At 41.2% G+C, this 18,243-nt stretch overlaps 1 protein-coding gene across 8 annotated transcripts in view; it reads right to left on the bottom strand.

Annotated features, from left to right (window-relative positions):
- Positions 1-18,243, bottom strand: part of prdm11 (PR domain containing 11) — a 191,308-nt gene that overhangs the window by 55,676 nt on the left and 117,389 nt on the right. For 2 of the 8 annotated variants that reach the window (XM_041196775.1, XM_041196774.1), the window contains exon 10: positions 12,742-13,868. The exons of the other annotated variants lie outside the window; for them this stretch is intronic. In XM_041196775.1, coding sequence (XP_041052709.1) covers positions 12,742-13,868 — 1,127 coding nt within the window. The remainder of the gene's footprint in view (positions 1-12,741; positions 13,869-18,243) is intronic. 8 annotated transcript variants of the gene reach the window in all.

Genomic DNA, 18,243 nt, shown 5'->3' with positions numbered 1-18,243 from the left:
GAGTTCCAGGTCATTAGCAATCACTGTAAAAAAGTTCTTCCTCACATCTCCTCTGTATCTCTTGCCAAAAATCTTAAAAGTGTGTCCCCTAGTACTTGTATCGCCAGCTAATGGGAATGGCTTTTATTTGTCTACCTTATCCAAATCTGTCATAATCTTATACACCCCCATCAGATATCCCCTGAACCTCTTATATGCTCCAAGAAGAATAATCCCAACTTCTCCAACCTACTCTTGTAGCTAAATTCCTTCATCTCTGGAACAATCCAAGTAAAACGTCTCGGTACCCTCTCAAGTACCTTCACATCCTTCCTAAGGTTTGGTGACCAGAACTGGATGCAATATACCATTTGCGGCATATCCAGAGCTTTATAAGGGTTCAGTATGACTCTTCTGCTTTTGTACTCAATAGCTCTATTTATGAAGACTACAATCCTATGTACTTTGTTAACTAGTCTCTCCATTGGGAGATGCGATCGCATCGTGGTATTGTTGCTGGACTAGTAATCCAGAGACCCAGGGTAACGCTCTGGGGACCCAGGTTTGAATCCTGCCATGGCAGATAAAAATCTGGAATTAAAAGTCTGATGATGAAACCATTGTCGATTGTTGTAAAAACCCATCTGGTTCATTAATGTCCCTTTAGGGAAGGAAATCTGCCATGCTTACCGGGTCTGGCCTACATGTGACTCCAGACCCACAGCAATGTGGTTGACTCTTAAATGCCCTCTGAACAAGGACAATTAGGGGTGGGCAATAAATGCTGGCATAGCCAGCAATGCCCACATCCCATGAATGAAAAAAATAATGTCCTGCCACCTTCAAAGATCAACGCCACAGGTCCCTCTGTCCCTGCACACTCCCTTCTGCCAAAAATGTATCACATCACACACCTTGTTCTTAAATTCCATCTGCCACTTGTCTGCCCATTCTGCTAGCCTTTGTCCTGTTGTAGTTGATTGGTATCATTCATCCTCACTGTCTGCCACACCTCCAACAGCAATTTTTAAAATTTTACTCTGTATCCAAAATTCAAATAATTTATTTCTATGAAAGTAGGCGGTTCTTGCACTGATCATTGGGGAATGCTACTGTCTAGCCTGAAAAATAACCATTTACTATGACTCATTATTTCCTGTCTTTAAGCATTTTTTTAAATGCAAGCTGACAATGAATCTCCTATTCCATGAGCCCCAGTTTTGTTAACCAGCCTTTTATGTGGCACTTCGTTAAAAGTGTTGTTAAAATCTATACAGCCCTGCATTTTCTTCATCAGTGAGACAAGATTGAACCAGCCAAAAAATTGTGACTTGTTTCCTTATTTATCCCTTCATATTACATTCAGATGGCTGTTATGTAGCCATTCACACCTCAGTTGGACACATTTTTTGTTTCTTTACTATGCCCATTACGAAACTTTGGCTTTTGCACCATGAAATCTTTAGTTATTTAATTTCTCCTGCCCGCCACCCCATCACAGCCCAACCATGTCGTTCTTTCTGTCCCTCCCCCTTCCACTGGCTTAAAACCTACTATACTTCTATCTTAATATAAAAGCAAAAGACTGGGTGATCACTTTGTGGAACACCTTTGCTCAGTCTGCAAGCAAGACCTTTCTGTCGCTTGCCATTTCAACTCATCATCTTGTTCTCATGCCCAAATGTCCATCCTTGGTCTGCTACAATGTTCCAGTGAAGCTCAACGCAAACTGGAAGAACAGCACCTTATTTTCCGATTAGGCACTTTACAGCCTTCCAGAATTAACATCAAGTCCAACAACTTCAGACCATGAACTTTCTTCTCCATCTTGACCCCTTTTCTTAATCCAATTTTTATTTATTTATTTTTATTTATTTTAAATGTTATTATTTTATTTATTCATTTTTTAATATCCTTTTTCCCCAACCAACACCCCCTCCCCCCACAGGGCCACCTGAGACTTGTTTCTATGTTGTGCTTTCACTGAGTGCTGAACCTTATTCTGCTATTAACACGTTCTGCTATCTTACCTTTATGCCACTTTCAGCATCTTCTTTACTCTTTACCACTACCATTAGCACTCCCTTTGTCTTGTGTCCATGACATTTTTGTCAATCTCTCCCTAGCTGTCACCTATCCCTGACCTTGTACCTCCACCTCCTCTTAAACTGTATAAAATCAATCATATCACATTTCTAAAACAAAAACAGAATTACCTGGAAAAACTCAGCAGGTCTAGCAGCATCGGCGGAGAAGAAAAGAGTTGACGTTTCGAGTCCTCATGACCCTTCGACAGAACTTGAGTTCGAGTCCAAGAAAGAGTTGAAATATAAGCTGGTACACCTTAAACCAGCTTATATTTCAACTCTTTCTTGGACTCGAACTCAAGTTCTGTCGAAGGGTCATGAGGACTCGAAACGTCAACTCTTTTCTTCTCCGCCGATGCTGCAAGACCTGCTGAGTTTTTCCAGGTAATTCTGTTTTTGTTTTGGATTTCCAGCATCCGCAGTTTTTTTTGTTTTTATATTTGTTGTTTATATCACATTTCTATTTCTCTTTCGCTCTGAAGAAGAGTCATATAGGCTTGAAACATTAACTCTGTTTCTCTCTCCACAGATACTGCAACACCTGCTGCGTTTTTCCAGCATTTTCTGTTTTTATTTCATATTTCTATCTTCAGTTCTGATGAAGGGTCATCCCAGCCTAAAACGTTAACTGTTTCTCTTCACAGATGCTCCATGACCTTCTGAGTATTTCCAGCATTTTTATTTCCCCCCGAGGCACTGTTGTTCCATCATGTTGAGGAAGCCAATCCTCTGCCTTTTTGCCCTGTGCAGGGGGTATTGCCCCCTTTGAATTGGAGCTCTCTGTCCATCCCCTCTGTCCTGTGGAGCAAAATGGGGCTGCGGCGAAGGCAGCCGCTGTTGGTGTTGTCGCTGCTCCTGCTTCTGCTGGTGTTGTTGGTTTGGCTGCTCTTGTTGTTCCTCATTAGAGGTCCATAGTGTAGCTGATAAGTTGCTCCCATGCTGCAGTGAAGGCTGACAGCAGGAAGTGCAAATCTAAGTGAGCAAAGTCCAACGCAGGTGAAATGACTGGCAAAAATCACCTGTAGAAGTGTGAAAGCACACTCTCAGAAGAAGTCCTGTGACTACAAGTCTTTCACATAGGCAGGATAGCAGCTATGGAGTCCCTGCTGTGCTCTCACCTTGTTGACCCTGGTGAGTTCCTCTTAGGTCAGGAAACCTGTACACTGGTTGTTAAAGCCAAAATTCTGGGTTAAAGGCTCAATCAATTGGATATTTAAATATCTGACCTGACCACTCCACAGGAGTTTTCTGCTCACCTCAGAAAGCGCCCCTGTTAAAGGCAGAAGTGAACAGGATCATGTCAAATCTCTGACATGCCAGCAGTTGTCTGGTTTTAAATCTCTGCCTGCATCCGAACCCACACCCTCTTGGCAATTAAAATTCTCTCCCTGGTCTTGCTGGGTCTCTTGGTTTGCCACTGGTTCCCAAGCTCCTGCACGACCAGTCAACATGATAGTAAACATGTTTGTCAAATTTTGAGCACTTATGGATTAATGTCACATGCTGTGGATGTCATAACTTCAATACTTTGTACATACAAAATGGCACAGCAGTGACACAGCCAATCACACTTCAGTAATTAAGCAGCATCATGGAGCTGATCTACGTAGAAGCCAACTCCACTGAAGTGTGCAAACCCATGACATGAACCAAAATAAGCCTCTTTCCCAAGGTACAGAATGCAAAGAAATGTCAAAGTACCTTATTGGACTACAGTGGATAAGGGGACTAAGTGGCACAGTCAATTAGAATACTATTGTTTTACCTCTGGATAACCTACACTATAACTGACCCCAAGAGTATGCAATGTGGACTCAACTTATATAAAGTGCAAAGAAGTATGCTTAACTTAACAGATACAAAACTTATATAAATACACAGAATAAAATTAACACAAATTTACAGATCTAAACTAACATCTTCTCTTCACTATTGATGAGCTGGACTATTTCTGTCCATCAAAACATTACCATAAGCAGGAAACCTGCTTAATTGCTGAAGTGTGATTGGCTGTGGAATTAAAAACACAGACCATGGTCTTATATTATGTACACCTTTTATGATCAAATGAAAGAAAGTCTTAGGGAAGCGCTTTTTGATCTAATAACACCTATTTTTAATAAAAGAAAATTATACTCCCAAAGAAAATTCAGTTGTTATATTCATTCTCAGGATGCGGGTGTCATTGACAAAGTCAGCATTTATTGTCTGTCCCTAGTCACCTTGAAAAGGTGGTGATCTTGAATCACTGCAGTCTAAATTAGTTTAAATATTAATTTTTCTGCTGACATGGAGACTCTCTAACTGTTCTTCTCTCCCTGCTGGGCATTCTGGTATCATCAACTAAAGAGAGTACTCCAGTGACCTTAAGTGACACTAGTACAAACAAAAGGTGCACAACTGTAAGTCAATCTCACAACAACTTTGGAACTCCCAAACTTGGAAAGCATTTTATAGGCTATTGCATAGTTTCCTATGTTCATGCAGCTTCAGAGTAGCTCTCCAGCCAGATTGGATTCATGCCTCCTGCTGTTGAAATTGAGCTTCCCTGGGATATTTCCTGTAATTTATGCTCACAGAACAAGTTAACAAGGAACAGATTTCTGAGAATTTCCATGCTAGCAAGAAAATTTACATTTTTAAAAAATATCAAAGATTTTTCTTGGTGAGAGTGCATTTTTTTAATTAAAAAGAGAACATGCTATTGTACCACTGAATTCCCCTTGTCTTTTCAGTTTGCACACAATGTCGCAACTCCGGCACTCAGGTAGGCATTACTATTTTTTTGCTAGAGTAAAATATTGAAACTCTGAAAGAAATTTTTTTTCGTTTATATGTTTATTAAAAACATCCTCATCGTCAGATCAAATGACAAGACATATCAACCAAAGCTGCAAATTACTCAAACAAATATCTTTTTGTGCGGATATGGCTTTCTCCCTCTCTGTATATTCATATACGAGTCAGGGCAAAAGAGTGTTACAACCTCCCTGAGGCACGGCGCTTTTGAAAATAATAAATAAAATCAATAAAAATGTAATGAAACAAGTCCCCTCATGTGACTGTGTCACATGAGATGAGACATGTTTTTATTTTTCAGGAAAACTTTTTATTTAATTCATAAACGCTTTAGGAAACCTCATCCCGCTCATGGATGAGGTTTCCTAAAAAATGTAAGGTTGGACAGGCAGTGTTAACTTGACATTAATTAATTTGTTAATGGCCTTAATAGGCCTATCAATTATCGGCGGGTGTACAGCTGACTCCGGCGCGTGCCTGCTGAACGAAACATCTTGATGACGTCAGGACAGGTGCCCGACGTCATCGCATGTCATTTTATGCGCCAGCATGTTGGGCCCGCCCCCGCATGTTGGCTGAAAAATCCTGGCCTATGAGTGGAAAGCTCAGAAGCTCTGGGAAATGTGTTCTCTAAGCTGTACAGCATTGCCGTAACTCCAAATTTCCCACTTAGGTTGCGCAAGAGAATTTAATGGGGTCGTGCACTTAAACAAATTGCTGCAAACTCCAAAATAAATTAGAAGGAACACTGGCTCTGGGCACAATCTTCCAATCCTCCTTAGATATGGAGGATTGCAAATGTTATACCCCTGTTGAAAAAAGGGAAAAGGTTTACCCAGCAAATATAGGCCAATTAGCCTAACTTCAATGGTGGTGAAACTTTGAGAGACATTAATCTGGGGCAAAATAATAGGCACTTGGATACTCCATGTTTGATACCCTCCAGTCAGGTTTCTATCCTGTCACGGCACAGCACAGAAATAGCCCTCAAAGTCTTAAATGGTCTATGTGACTGTGAACTTAGTAAATTAACCGTCCTCATCCTTTTTGATCTGTCTAGAGTTTGACACATTTGAGTACACTGCCCTCCTTCAATGCCTCTCTCCATGTTCTAGCTGGAGCAACTAACCCACCTGGTTTCATTCTTATCTATCCAGTCCTTGCCACAGTATCACCTGCAAGGGTTTCTTTTCCCACTCCCACACTCTGGAGACCCTGGGGCCACTCTTATTTATCATCTACATGCCGTCCCTTGGTGACATGATCCGAAAACATGTCAGCTTCCATGTGAATGCTGACAACAACCAGATCTACCTTACCAGCATCTCTCTCTCAATCCTTCCACAGTCTCTGATTAATTAGGCTGATTGTCCAACATCCAATTCAGGATGAGCAGAAACAATCTCCAACTAAATAATGAAAGACCAAAGCCGTTGTCTTTGATCCCTGCTCCAAACTCAATTCCCCAACTCAAGCCACTAATTTCATCCCTTTGAGGCTAGAATAGATATCTGCAACATCCTATTCAGCCAGTGTTCATGAGCTCTGGCCGCAATCTACTTCCACTTCCATAACATCCCCCATCTCCAACTCTGTCTCAGTTCATCTGCTGCTGAAACCCTCATCCATGCCTTGTTACCTTTCAACTTGATTATTGCAATACTTTCTGGCCAACGTCCTATTTTCCCTCCATAAACCTTATCTTATTTTCAACTTTGCTGCCTGTATCTTAACTCACACCAAGCCCTATTCACCCAACACAACTGTGCTTGCTGATCTATATTGGCTCCTGGTCCAACAATGCCTCAATTTTAAAATTCTCATCCTTGCTTTCAAATCCCTTGATGGCCTTGTCCCTCACTATTGCCATAACCTACTCCAATTCCATAACCCTCTGAGATCTCTGTTTTTCTCTATTTCAGGCATCTTGCATATCCCTGATTTTAATCACTCCACCATTGATAACCATGCTGTCAGCTACCTAAGGCCTAAGCAGTGAAATTCCTTTCCTAAACCTTACCACTGTTCCAGCTCTCTCCTTTTTTAAAATGCTTCTTAAAAGCCATTATGTGCCTTGTGTCAATTTTTATTTGATAATGCTCTTGATGAAACACTTTGCAACATTTTACTATGCTAAAGGTCCTAAATAAATGCATATGTTGTAAGCCAGAATGTATTTGTTAAAGGAAAATTGTGTTTCACTAATTTGATCAAAGTCTTTGATGAAGTAAAGGAGAGAGTGGGTTTAAATACCGTGTTTGATGTTGTGTGCATGGACTTTCAAAAGACACTTGCTAAAGTATACGTAATAGATTTGCTAGCAAAATTAAAGCCCATGGGATTAAAGGGATACAAAATTGGTCAAGGGACAAAAAGCAGAGATTGGGGGTGAACAGCTGTCTTGCTGTGATATCTCCCTGCAGTCACTTTTGGACAATTGCCATTTTAGATATATATTAATGACCTAGACTTGGGTATACAGGACATAATTTCAAGGTTTACAATTAGACAAAATTCCAAATGTTGTAAACAGTAAGGGGGGCAATTCAGGAGGACCTAGGCAGGCTGGTGGAATGGGCAGAGACATGCTGATGAAATTTAACACAGAGAAGTAATTGTGAACTGGCTCATTTTGGTAGGAAGAAGCAATCTAAACTAAATTGTACAAATTTTTACATAGATGCAGGAAAAGAGAGCACTGTGGGATAAACATACAGAAGGCTTAAGTGGCAGGACAAGTTGAGAAGGCTTTGTAAGGACATAAGGATCCTTAGCTTTATAAATGGAGACATAGAGTACAATAGCAAGGAAGCTATGCTTCACCTTTATAAAACTCTGGTTAGGGCTCAGTTGGAGGTTGCAGAAGAGATTTACTTCAGTTCTGTTGAAGGGTCGTGAGGACTCGAAACGTCAACTTTGCTCTTCTCCGCTGATGCTGCCAGACCTGCTGAGTTTTTCCAGGTATTTCTGTTTTTGTGTTAGAAATTTACTAGTTTTGCTCCTGTAATAAATGACGTCTGTTACATTGAGAAACTAGAGATATAGGGGTTCTGCTCATTAGAGCAGAGAATGTTAACGGGAAATTTGATAGAGGTGTTTAAAATCTTGAAAGGTTTTAATGGAGTGAATAAGGGCAAACTGCTTCAGTGGCTGGAGGACACAGATGTAAGGTGATTTGCAAAAGAACCAGAAGTGACATGAGGAAAAAAATGAATGTCTTTTTTTCATATTCTTCAAATCACCAAATCATTTTATTCCTGATTGTTGTCTCTAAAACACCACCGTCAGGTTTATCTCTCTCCATTTTCTTGAACTAGGTTGTAACATTTTCAATCCTTCAGTACTCTGGCCCCAGTCCCATATCTCTAAGGAGGATTAGAAAATTATGGCCAGAGCCTCAATAATTTTCACTTTTACTTCCTTCTGCAGCCTAGGAACATATGACTTTTCCACTTTGAAGGCCATCGAACTTTTCAATCCCTCCTTACATGTTTTTATCCTATCCAATTTCAATATTACTTCCTCCTTTACACTGGCAGCATCCTTTTTTGTGAAGATATGCAAAGTTCTTATTTAGTCCTCAGCCATGATTTCTGCCTCCACAAAAAGATCTCCTTCTCAGTCCCTAATCAGCCCCACCCATCTTATAATGACCTTTTTACAATTATATATTTATCAAAAATATTTGGGTTCTTCTTTATGTTACCTGCTAATCTAGTCTCATACTTTCTTTGTACCTCTTATTTCCTTTTTCAGTTCTCCTCCATATTTCTGCATTTAGCTTGTTCTCTACTATATTATGAATCTGACATTTATCATAGGCTTCCTTTTTTCTGTTACATTTTAACCTCTATGTTTTTGGTCATCCGGGGAGCTCTGACATTGGTGGCCCATCCTTTCCCCCTCATGGGATGCGTATCCACACTATCTTTTTTGTAAGGCCTCTCAATTGCTCATTTACCATTTTATCTGCAATTTTGATTCCAATCTACCTAGGCCAGATCCCTTTTCAGTTCACTGAAATTAGCCCTCCTTAGTTAAATATTTTCACAATTTGATTTTTTTCTTGTTCTTTTCCATAACTACTCTAAATCCAGTGATACTGTGATCACTCTCCCAAATACTCTCCAAATGAAATATGCTCCGTTTGCCCCAGTTCATTCCCAAGAACTAGATCCAGCACTGCTTCCTTCTTCTTTGGGTTGAAAACACATTGATCAAGAAAGTTCTCTTCTATACATTTCAATAATTTATCCACTCTTTACCCACAGACTGTTATTTTCAAAGTTAACACTACTCTAGAGCATTTGCAGTTTTGGGCAATTTGCCTGGAAATGTGTGCCTTTATCTCCTTTCCACTATTTGGTAGTCAATAGTATGGTCAGAATTTTACCTTCAGCGTGCGGACGCACACCCGACACGCCGGAATGTAAAATGATGCGCAATGTTGTTGACATCCTGATGTCACCGCGCACCATCACAATAGTTTGTTCGGCGGGCGTGTGCCGGAGTCAGCTACACGCCCACCAATAATTGAAAGGCCTATTAAGGCCATTAACAAGGTAATTGAGTTGAGGTTTATGCTGCCTGTCCAACCTAATGGTTGGCGGGCAGGCGAAAATACCAAGCAGCCTTAAATTTTTTAGGAAACCTTGTCCACGAGCGGGATGAGGTTTCCTAAAGCTTTTACAAATTAAATAAAAACTTCCTTTTGAAATTAAAAACATGTCCCATCTCATGTGACACAAGGGGACATGTTTCATTGAATTTTTATTGTACTTAATTTTTTCAAAAAGTGCTTCAATCTCCCAAAGACAGCTCCGTACCTCAGGAAGATTGAAGCGCTCTTTCATGCGCAGGCGTGAACTGCGCGCCAGGCCCGCTCTCCCTCCTACCCCCTTAATTGGCCTGCCTGCGTGAAATCATGGAGCGGAGCCAAATCGCAGGTGCCACCCCCATCCGCTCCTGCCAAGCCTGCCCGACGCAGACGTGTCTGAAAAATTCAGGCCCAAGTAGCGTAATAGATTCTCTGTTGTTCCTTAATTCTAACCAAATAGTTTTGTCTTTTAATCCTCAACCACATCATCCCTTTCGAGTGCTGTAACAGTATATTTGATTAATACAGCCACCCTTACTCTGCTAGCTTTTATCCTGCCCCATATTTCCTGAATACATTGTAACCAGGAATATTAATTGCCCCGTTTGAACCAGGTCTCCATTAATGCCGCTGTATCATAATTGCTTGTTGCTATTGTGCCTACAGCTTGCCAACCTTATTGACCGTGCTTTGGACATTTAAGGTGCATGTGCTCTAAACCCCACCATCAATATCGTGAGGGTCAATGTTCCCTCTAATTATTTTTTGTTGCATGCAGTCTATTCATTTAAGTGTACTGGACCTCCAAAAGCCTTTCTATCATTGAAAAGCCTTTCTATCATGAGTTTGAACACTAAAGTTCTCGACCTCATGCAGTACAAGCACCCCACCCACAACCTTAAACATTCAATCCCTCCATCACTGGCACACTGTGAATCTACAAGCATTGCAGTAACTCACCAAAGCTTTTCCAACGGTACCTCCCAAACCGGCAACTTCAACCACAGAGGACAACAGAAACAGGTGCATGGGAACCACCAGCTGCAAGTTACCTCCATTCACAAACCATCCTGACTTGGAAATATATCACAGTCCCTTCAAATCCTAAAACTCCCTAACTGTGCTTTGAGAGGAACAGTGGTTCAAGAAGGCAGCTCACCAATACTTTCTCAAGGACAATTGGGGTTGGGTAGTCAATTCTGGACTTGCCTGTGACAGTAATAAATGAGTTAAAAAGTTTAAATGCTGGAATCACAGAGCACAGAAGGGAGCTTTTGGGCTGATCATGCCTGTTTTTCCTGGAGTTTTGCTCCTAAGTTAGGCAGCGGGAGTCAGGAAATTTCCCCACTCCCTCCCGCCTCAAAAAAAGGTGGCTCGAATGGCAGAATCTGCGTTCTGGAGGGCAAGGTGTGGGATGGATTCAGGCCTGTTGTTCCCGGACACAGATCAGAGGCGGCTACAGCAGCCGAGAGCAAAGGCAAACTGTTGAGAAGGCCTGCCTAGGTTTTCTTCGTCCTAATTGTTTTCTTAAACTTAAGGCCCTCTAACCCTCACCTGTCGAACCACCTCATTCCTCCCCCATCCACTTCCTATACATGCCAACCCGTGCCAACCCATGCCCCCTGATCACCAATGGTCCCTCATACCCTCGTCAACCTATGTCCCCCACCCAGTCCCAATGACTCATACTCTCCATGCCAATCTGTGCCCCTCACCCATTCCTAATGGACCGCATACCCTCCATGCCAATCCATGCCCCCACCCATCCCCATGAGCCAGTATTGCCTCTATGCCAACTTCATGCCAACTCATTAACCCCCACCCTCCATGTCAACTCACCTAGTATCCACCACAGGAAGATCTCAGAAGCCATGCTGAGATGAAAAAAAAAGTTCTAAGTGTCTATTACAGTGTTCACTATATTAAAAAAAATCCCATTCATGAATGCCCATTCAAAACATTTAAATTCCCTCAAGTACTAAACCCCCAATAACAACAGACTATGAACGTAAACCCACATCAAAGAAGCTAATCCTTTAATAGCCTCTTTAAGCTGTCAAACAAACTGTGAACTTAAAGTCTTCCACTGTGGTTATGACAGTTTGTGGGAAGCAGGCAAGCATCAATAATACTATAATGATAGCACTTAGGAATATGTTAACAAATAGCTACCGAAACTGCTGGAAAAGATTTTTTTTACCTCATACAGGCGCAGGCAGGCAGTTTTTTTTTTTCAATTTTTAAAGAACTAGCTATTTAAATAACTTGGCAGTTCTCCAGGCCTTATCCACCCTTCAAGAGCATTTACGACTTCTCTAAAGACTCATCAGTCCCACACAGAAGGATAAGGCCCTTACTCCAGCAAAAACATTTGAACTCAGCCTGGCTGAGTTCAGGGTTCCCACATGTGGAATAACATTCCATCTCTGTTCCCAATCCTGTCCCCCTCCCCTCCCGCACCCGCCGGCAAAAATAGGATCTGTCAGTAATGCAGGCAGGACTTCCAGATCCAGATGCCAACCCGGAATTTTGGAAGGTCCCCAGAGTCTCCATGGCTTTGTGAAAATACAGGCCTTTGAAAGAGTTATCCAATTAGTCCGACTGCCCTACCCTTTCCTCATAACCCTGGAAATCTTTCCTTTTCAGGTATATGTGTAATTTCCTTTTGAAAATTATTATTGAACTGCCCCAACACTCTTTCAGACAGTGAAATACCAGATAATAACAGCTTGCTGTATAAAAACATTTCTGACCCCCTGGTCCTTTTGCTAATTGTCATAAATCTATGTCCTCTGGCTACCAAGTCTACTGACAGCGGAAACAGTTTTGCTGCCTGTACGCTATCAAAATCCCTCCTAATTTTCAACAGATCTATTGAATTTCCCCTTAACCTTCTCTGCTTTAATGAGAAAAATCTTAGCTTCTCTAGTCTTTCCACATAACCAAAGTCCCTCATCTCTGTAACCATTCTAGTAAAATCCTCTGCACTCTCTTTAAGACCTTGGCATCTCTTTCTCACTCTTGCACACACATGTACACACTCCCACACACTCTTACACAGACGGTCCAAGTAATCAACTTTTTCACACCCTCCATTCATGTAGACTATAAAAGTTTTATCCTGTGAATTCATAACCATGGAAATCACATTTATACCTCTTTCACTTCGGGGCCATTGGTAAATTGGCAGAGAGTGACTTTTATCTGATTTATATACATTCAATTGAAAACAGCTAATCAATATAAAAGATCTATTTTATATAAAAAGATGATTCTTACCGATGGTTGGCTTTGTCGCATACGTTTACGAGCTGCTACTGCTTTCAGATTACGACATATATCTTTGAAAGTTGAAGGCTGCAACCTATGTTGCAGATGTGGTGGCTCCTGGAGTGAAGGGCATTGGTACTGTGGAAGCTGATGGTGAAGTGGATGTTGGGGACGTGGCGGTGCTGGTGGCAATGGTTGTAGGTCATCTTGCTGCCATAAGAATGTCTTCTGGTCAGGTACTTGCTGCTGGGGTTGTGGCAGTTGGTGGGGGGATGATTGCTGTATCTGTGGCAGTTGATGTGGCGATTGTTGTTGGAGTTGTGGCAATTGATGTGGCGATTGTTGCTGGAGTTGTGGCAACTGATGTGGCGACTGTTGCTGGAGTTGTGGCAATTGATGTGGCGACTGTTGCTGGAGTTGTGGCAATTGATGTGGCGACTGTTGCTGGAGTTGTGGCAATTGATGTGGCGATTGTTGCTGCAGTTGTGGTAACTGATGTGTTGACTGTTGCTGCAGTTGTGGTAATTGATGTGTTGACTGTTGCTGCAGTTGTGGTAATTGATGTGTTGATTGTTGAAGTTGCGGCAATTGATGTGACGACTGTTGCTGGAGTAGAGTTAATTGGTGTGGTGACTGTTGCTGGAGTTGTGTCAATTGGTTTGAATTCAATGGATGGTGCTCCACCACCAGCTGTTGTTGACATTGGCTGTTATTTTGTGGTACTTCACAGAACTGCTCTTTGTGGTTTTTCTGCTGATACTGCTGTTTTGGTTGCTCTGGGTAATATTGTTGGCTATGATGCTGTGCTGGAATTTCATCACATTGTTCAACCTTAAGCTCTTGTTCTGAACACTTCTGTTGTGTCTGTTGAGGTTCTGGACCCTCCTGATCCACTGGTTGTTGTTCTTCTGGATGTTGAATTTGATACTGTTGCTGAAGGTGTAGCTGCATTGGTGGGTGATGAGAATGATGTTGAGAATAATGATGTTGAACCTTATTCTTTAATGGTTGTTGTTGGTGATCTGGTACCTCAGGTATCAGGGTGCCTCTTTCTTCTCCAACGTCTGATTGCAAGAGATGGAGTCTGTAGTACTGGACAAGATTTTCCAGAAAGGCAAATGTAGCCACAGAAGGAACTTAAAAAATAAAACACAAGTTAATTGCATCAAAATCAGTGCCTATAAGTGAATAAATGATTAAAAACTGCTGTCACAGTGATAAACAAGATGTTGAAAAGTAGGCATTAACTTCTGCAAGTGTTACTTATTTGTATGAAGAGTAGTTCTGCAGTTAATTGTGTAGAGTAGACAGTATCTCTTTTGTTGGAACACATAGGCTGCATTTAAAAACAAGAAAATACTTCTTAAATGATGAAAAAGAAAACGTTATGTAAAAAAGTGTGAATTTTCTAATTTTTTTGGGGGACAAATACAACTTCTTCTTCCCCTGAAACACACATCAACCTTGGCAAAACATCTCTATACAAGTTCATTTGCAGATCATCTTTCTGGTGCACAATTCTTTCTAATCATATGGGAGTGGCCCAGTCTAAACCATGTTTCTACTTTGAATCTATTGACAGTACTAAGCACTTCTACCAGGCTTTTCTCTTTACCAATAAAAAAAACCACAATGCATTAATCATCTTAACAAATGGATTAATCCTCTAAACATAATGCCCTGCATTTCTGCTGGGCAGAAAAAACACAACTAGTGTTTATTTTTCTTTAAATAAAGGTAAAATGAGCCATCTAAAGGAATGTCAACCAATGAATTAATTTTACAATCTCATTCGCAAAACCAAAATAATTATTTCCATATTTAAGTGCATGTCACCAGAACGATACCATTAGCAAGAAGTCGCACGTTCTGGCCAAAGAAAGTTTGTTTAAAATTGTAGCTAAATAATGAGTCAGCAGGATATGTCAATAAGATTAGACATTCTTGCCATTATTACATTTAACAATACTGGATGGATTATGATCAGCTAATTTTACTTTTTTGGAAAGAAAGTTCAAAAGTTCAAGACTTAATTCATTCATGATGCCACAACCAGGCGTAAAATCCATAAGAAAGAATGTGCTTGAATCCTATTAAGAGATTAAAGCATTCAAAGGTGAATCGTTGTAAAGTATTCCATACTGCATGAAAATTTATGGGGCAATATTTAATGGAGGTGATGGGGATCTCCCTGCTGGCTGGAGAGCCAGCAAAAGCCTGGTATTGCCTCCTTTCGGGAAGGCCCGCTATATTATGTGCCTCTTGCCAGTGGCAGGCCTTCCCTGGGATCAAGCACCCTGGAAGCAGAAATCCTGACTCCCCCAACCCCCACCACCCCTCGGAGAGCCGCTGGTCAATCAGAGACCAGTAGCCGTCACTACAGGCAACGCCACTGGTGGGAGTGGTGGTAACTGCCGGCAATGCACCATGGAGAGGCCAAGGATCAGCCTGGGACCCAGGCCACAGGCAAGTGATGGCAGAATGGAGGTGGGGGTCTCAGGGGAGAGGGGAGGATGGTCAGCAGCAAAGGAAAGGGGTGGCTCTCAGCAGGGCCTAACCGCTTTCCGGTGCCAAGTCCCCCCCCAGCCACTGTGTGTCTTTGAATGAGGGGACCCCGCAAGCAGGGTTTGTTTTTTGAGCTTCCCACATGACGAGTCCTCCGACTGCCATTGGGTGAATACTAGTGGTGGTGGGATAAGGCCCTTTAGTGGGTATTAATTGCCGACTTAAGGGCCTCAATTGGCGGTGGGGTGGGAAGGCCGTCCACCAGCCTTCCTACTCTGGACTTAATCAGGGCAGAGGCAGAAAGGCAGCAGGGTTCCCACCTGCCACCCTCCTGCTTGATTAAATGCATCCTGCCACAAAACTTGACTCAGGGGAGGGCATTAAATTCCACCCATTGAATCAACATCCAATAATTGGAAATCTTACTCCAACTGCAATGGAACTTTCTCACAACCTATGAAGTATTTGTTTTCCTGAGAATCTCAATCAGCTCAGACTGAGAACTTGAATAAATTATCTAAGTAAGTAAAGTTCTGAAGGGGCTGCAACCTAATGAAACCTGTCCCTGATCAGGTTAGGTTTAATGAGAGTTCTTGCACTGTTAGTCTATTCTCTCTACATTGTTTAAGAATTTTGATGCAAAATTTTATCCTGTACCCCAAGTCAAGCAACACCTCTATTTTAAAATTCTCATTTTCAAATCCCTCCATGATCTTGCCTCTCCCGATCTTTGTAATCTTCAATCACAAAATTCTCCAAGTTTCTGTGCTCATTTAATTCTGGCCCCTTGAACTTCCCTAATTTTAATTGTTCCACTATTGGTGGCTGTGCCTTCAGCTGCCCATACTCCAAACCTCTCCAACCCCGTACTGGTCTTTCTTCCTTTAAGACTCTCATTAAAACCTATCTCTTTGACCAGCTTTTAGCCATCCGTCCCAATATCGTCTTAAATAGTTCAGTCTAATTTTACCTTGTAACATTCTGTAAAGTGCCTTAGAACATTTTATTATATTACAGACACAATGTAACTCTGTTGTATATAAAATTGTTGTTGTTGTTGAAAATGTTTACGCCCTTGAGTGAATGGCAACTCGGCAATGCTTTGAATAATGTGGCTGTGTGGGAGGGTTTCACGATGAAAATTATGTTTCCCATTCAGTCAATAAAATAATGGGAGAACTGGAGGTTTTCCTCTATTAAAAGATTCTTCTTTGTGTGAGAAAGAGGTAGCATATTTAAAAAATCTGTAATCATCAAACTATCATGTCAGAAGCACCCTCTGACTATTTTGAAGAATAATTCTGCTGAACTACAGAAAATTTCTTTGAAATAAAATGAATAACCTTCCATAACATTTAGCTCACCCATAAACACACCATGATAACCCACTGAATCACAAAATGTTGGATTATGTGTCAGTATTAGAAGTATTGACAGAGATCAAAAAATTTGCCTTGCACCCAAAACTATCACAAATCTAAGATATAATCACTCTATCTGCCAGTCCATGCCATCCTGAGGCCTGAATCAAATTCGTTGAACTGGCCAACAGTTTCAGGGGTGAAGTGGGGAGAGATGGTCTCAAGAGGTATCCACAAATAACGCTAACAGCATGCTGCTGTTTTATTATGGGTCCAGGAACAGTCTTAAAAAAAGTGTACTGTTTTTTAGGCAAGTTCCATTGGTCCCTTCAAGAATTGCTTGGTGGGCTGCTCAATATCTGGTGCAACTGGGCAAAGCACATGAATTGCAAGCTTTGTCCATTCATTTTTGAATTTTAGAGAGACTCCAATTTTCATATCTAAGGAGCCTAATGCCTATTTCAAGCAGGTGCCCTAGACACCTTGAATCAATATGGTTATCATTGAAAGAAAAAAAGCTCCTTCTGCTTAGTACCTTCACTGTGACACAGTCCAAATGACTGCCTGGGGGAGAAAGTCAACTCACTGCCACCCATTCATCTGCATCAGAATTCCACCCATGGAATCAACATCCAATAATTGGAAATCCTACTCCAACTGCTATGAAGAGGCAAGATCATGGAGGGATTTGAAAATGAGAATTTTAAAATAGAGGTGTTGCTTGACTTGGGGTACAGGATAAAACTTTGCATCAAAATTCTTAAACAATGTAGAGAGAATAGACTAACGGTGCAAGAACTCTCATTAAACCTGACTTGATCAGGGACAGGTTTCATTAAGTTGCAGTCCCTTCAGAACTTTATTTACTTAGATAATTTATTCAAGTTCTCAGTCTGAGCTGATTGAGATTCTCAGGAAAACAAATACTTTGTTGGTTATGAGAACGTTCCATTGCAGTTAGAGTAGGATTTCCAATTATTGGATGTTGATTCCATGGGTGGAATTCTGATGCAGATGAATGGGTGGCAGTGAGTTGACTTTCTCCCCCAGGCAGTCATTTGGACTGTGTCACAGTGAAGGTACTAAGTGGAAGGAGCTTTTTTTCTTACTCTTTCAATGAAAGCCACTCGCCTTGAAAGGTACCCTGCTTTCTTTTATAACTCAGAGGTTTAAACAAATTGACAACTGATCAAGGCACCTATGTCTGGGATTTCTTTGATATTCTATTGTTTCTAAAAGGCATCCAGTATCTCCTCAATTTGCCTCTCAAAAAATGATTTATTTCAAAAGAGATTGCAGTAGATCAATAAGGAAATCAATAGCATTGTGCTGACTGATGAAAAGCAGAAGGGTACAACTCCATCTTCAGGCTATCAACCTCAGATTGCTTCAATGGCAGTGCATATTATCAGAGATCCGTCTGTTCTGTCGCTTCAACATTAGTTCAATGGAAATCTCATTTACACACGTAAACAGGCTTTACACTGAACATCAAACAAAGTTATGGTTGGGGGACAGGAGAAACTCCAAGAAAATTCAACCTCTTTAAACTTAAGCTTAGTCGCAGATGTAAGTGCGAGAAGAACATATCATGGCATACGTAATGGCCATTAAATCAATCAGCTAATTTCTTCAATTGGCCATT

Source organism: Carcharodon carcharias, chromosome 10, assembly GCF_017639515.1.
Source record: "Carcharodon carcharias isolate sCarCar2 chromosome 10, sCarCar2.pri, whole genome shotgun sequence".
In the NCBI taxonomy this organism is placed as follows: domain Eukaryota; kingdom Metazoa; phylum Chordata; class Chondrichthyes; order Lamniformes; family Lamnidae; genus Carcharodon; species Carcharodon carcharias.
Note: the sequence above shows the minus strand (reverse complement) of the source record. Positions and strands in the feature narration are given on the sequence as shown.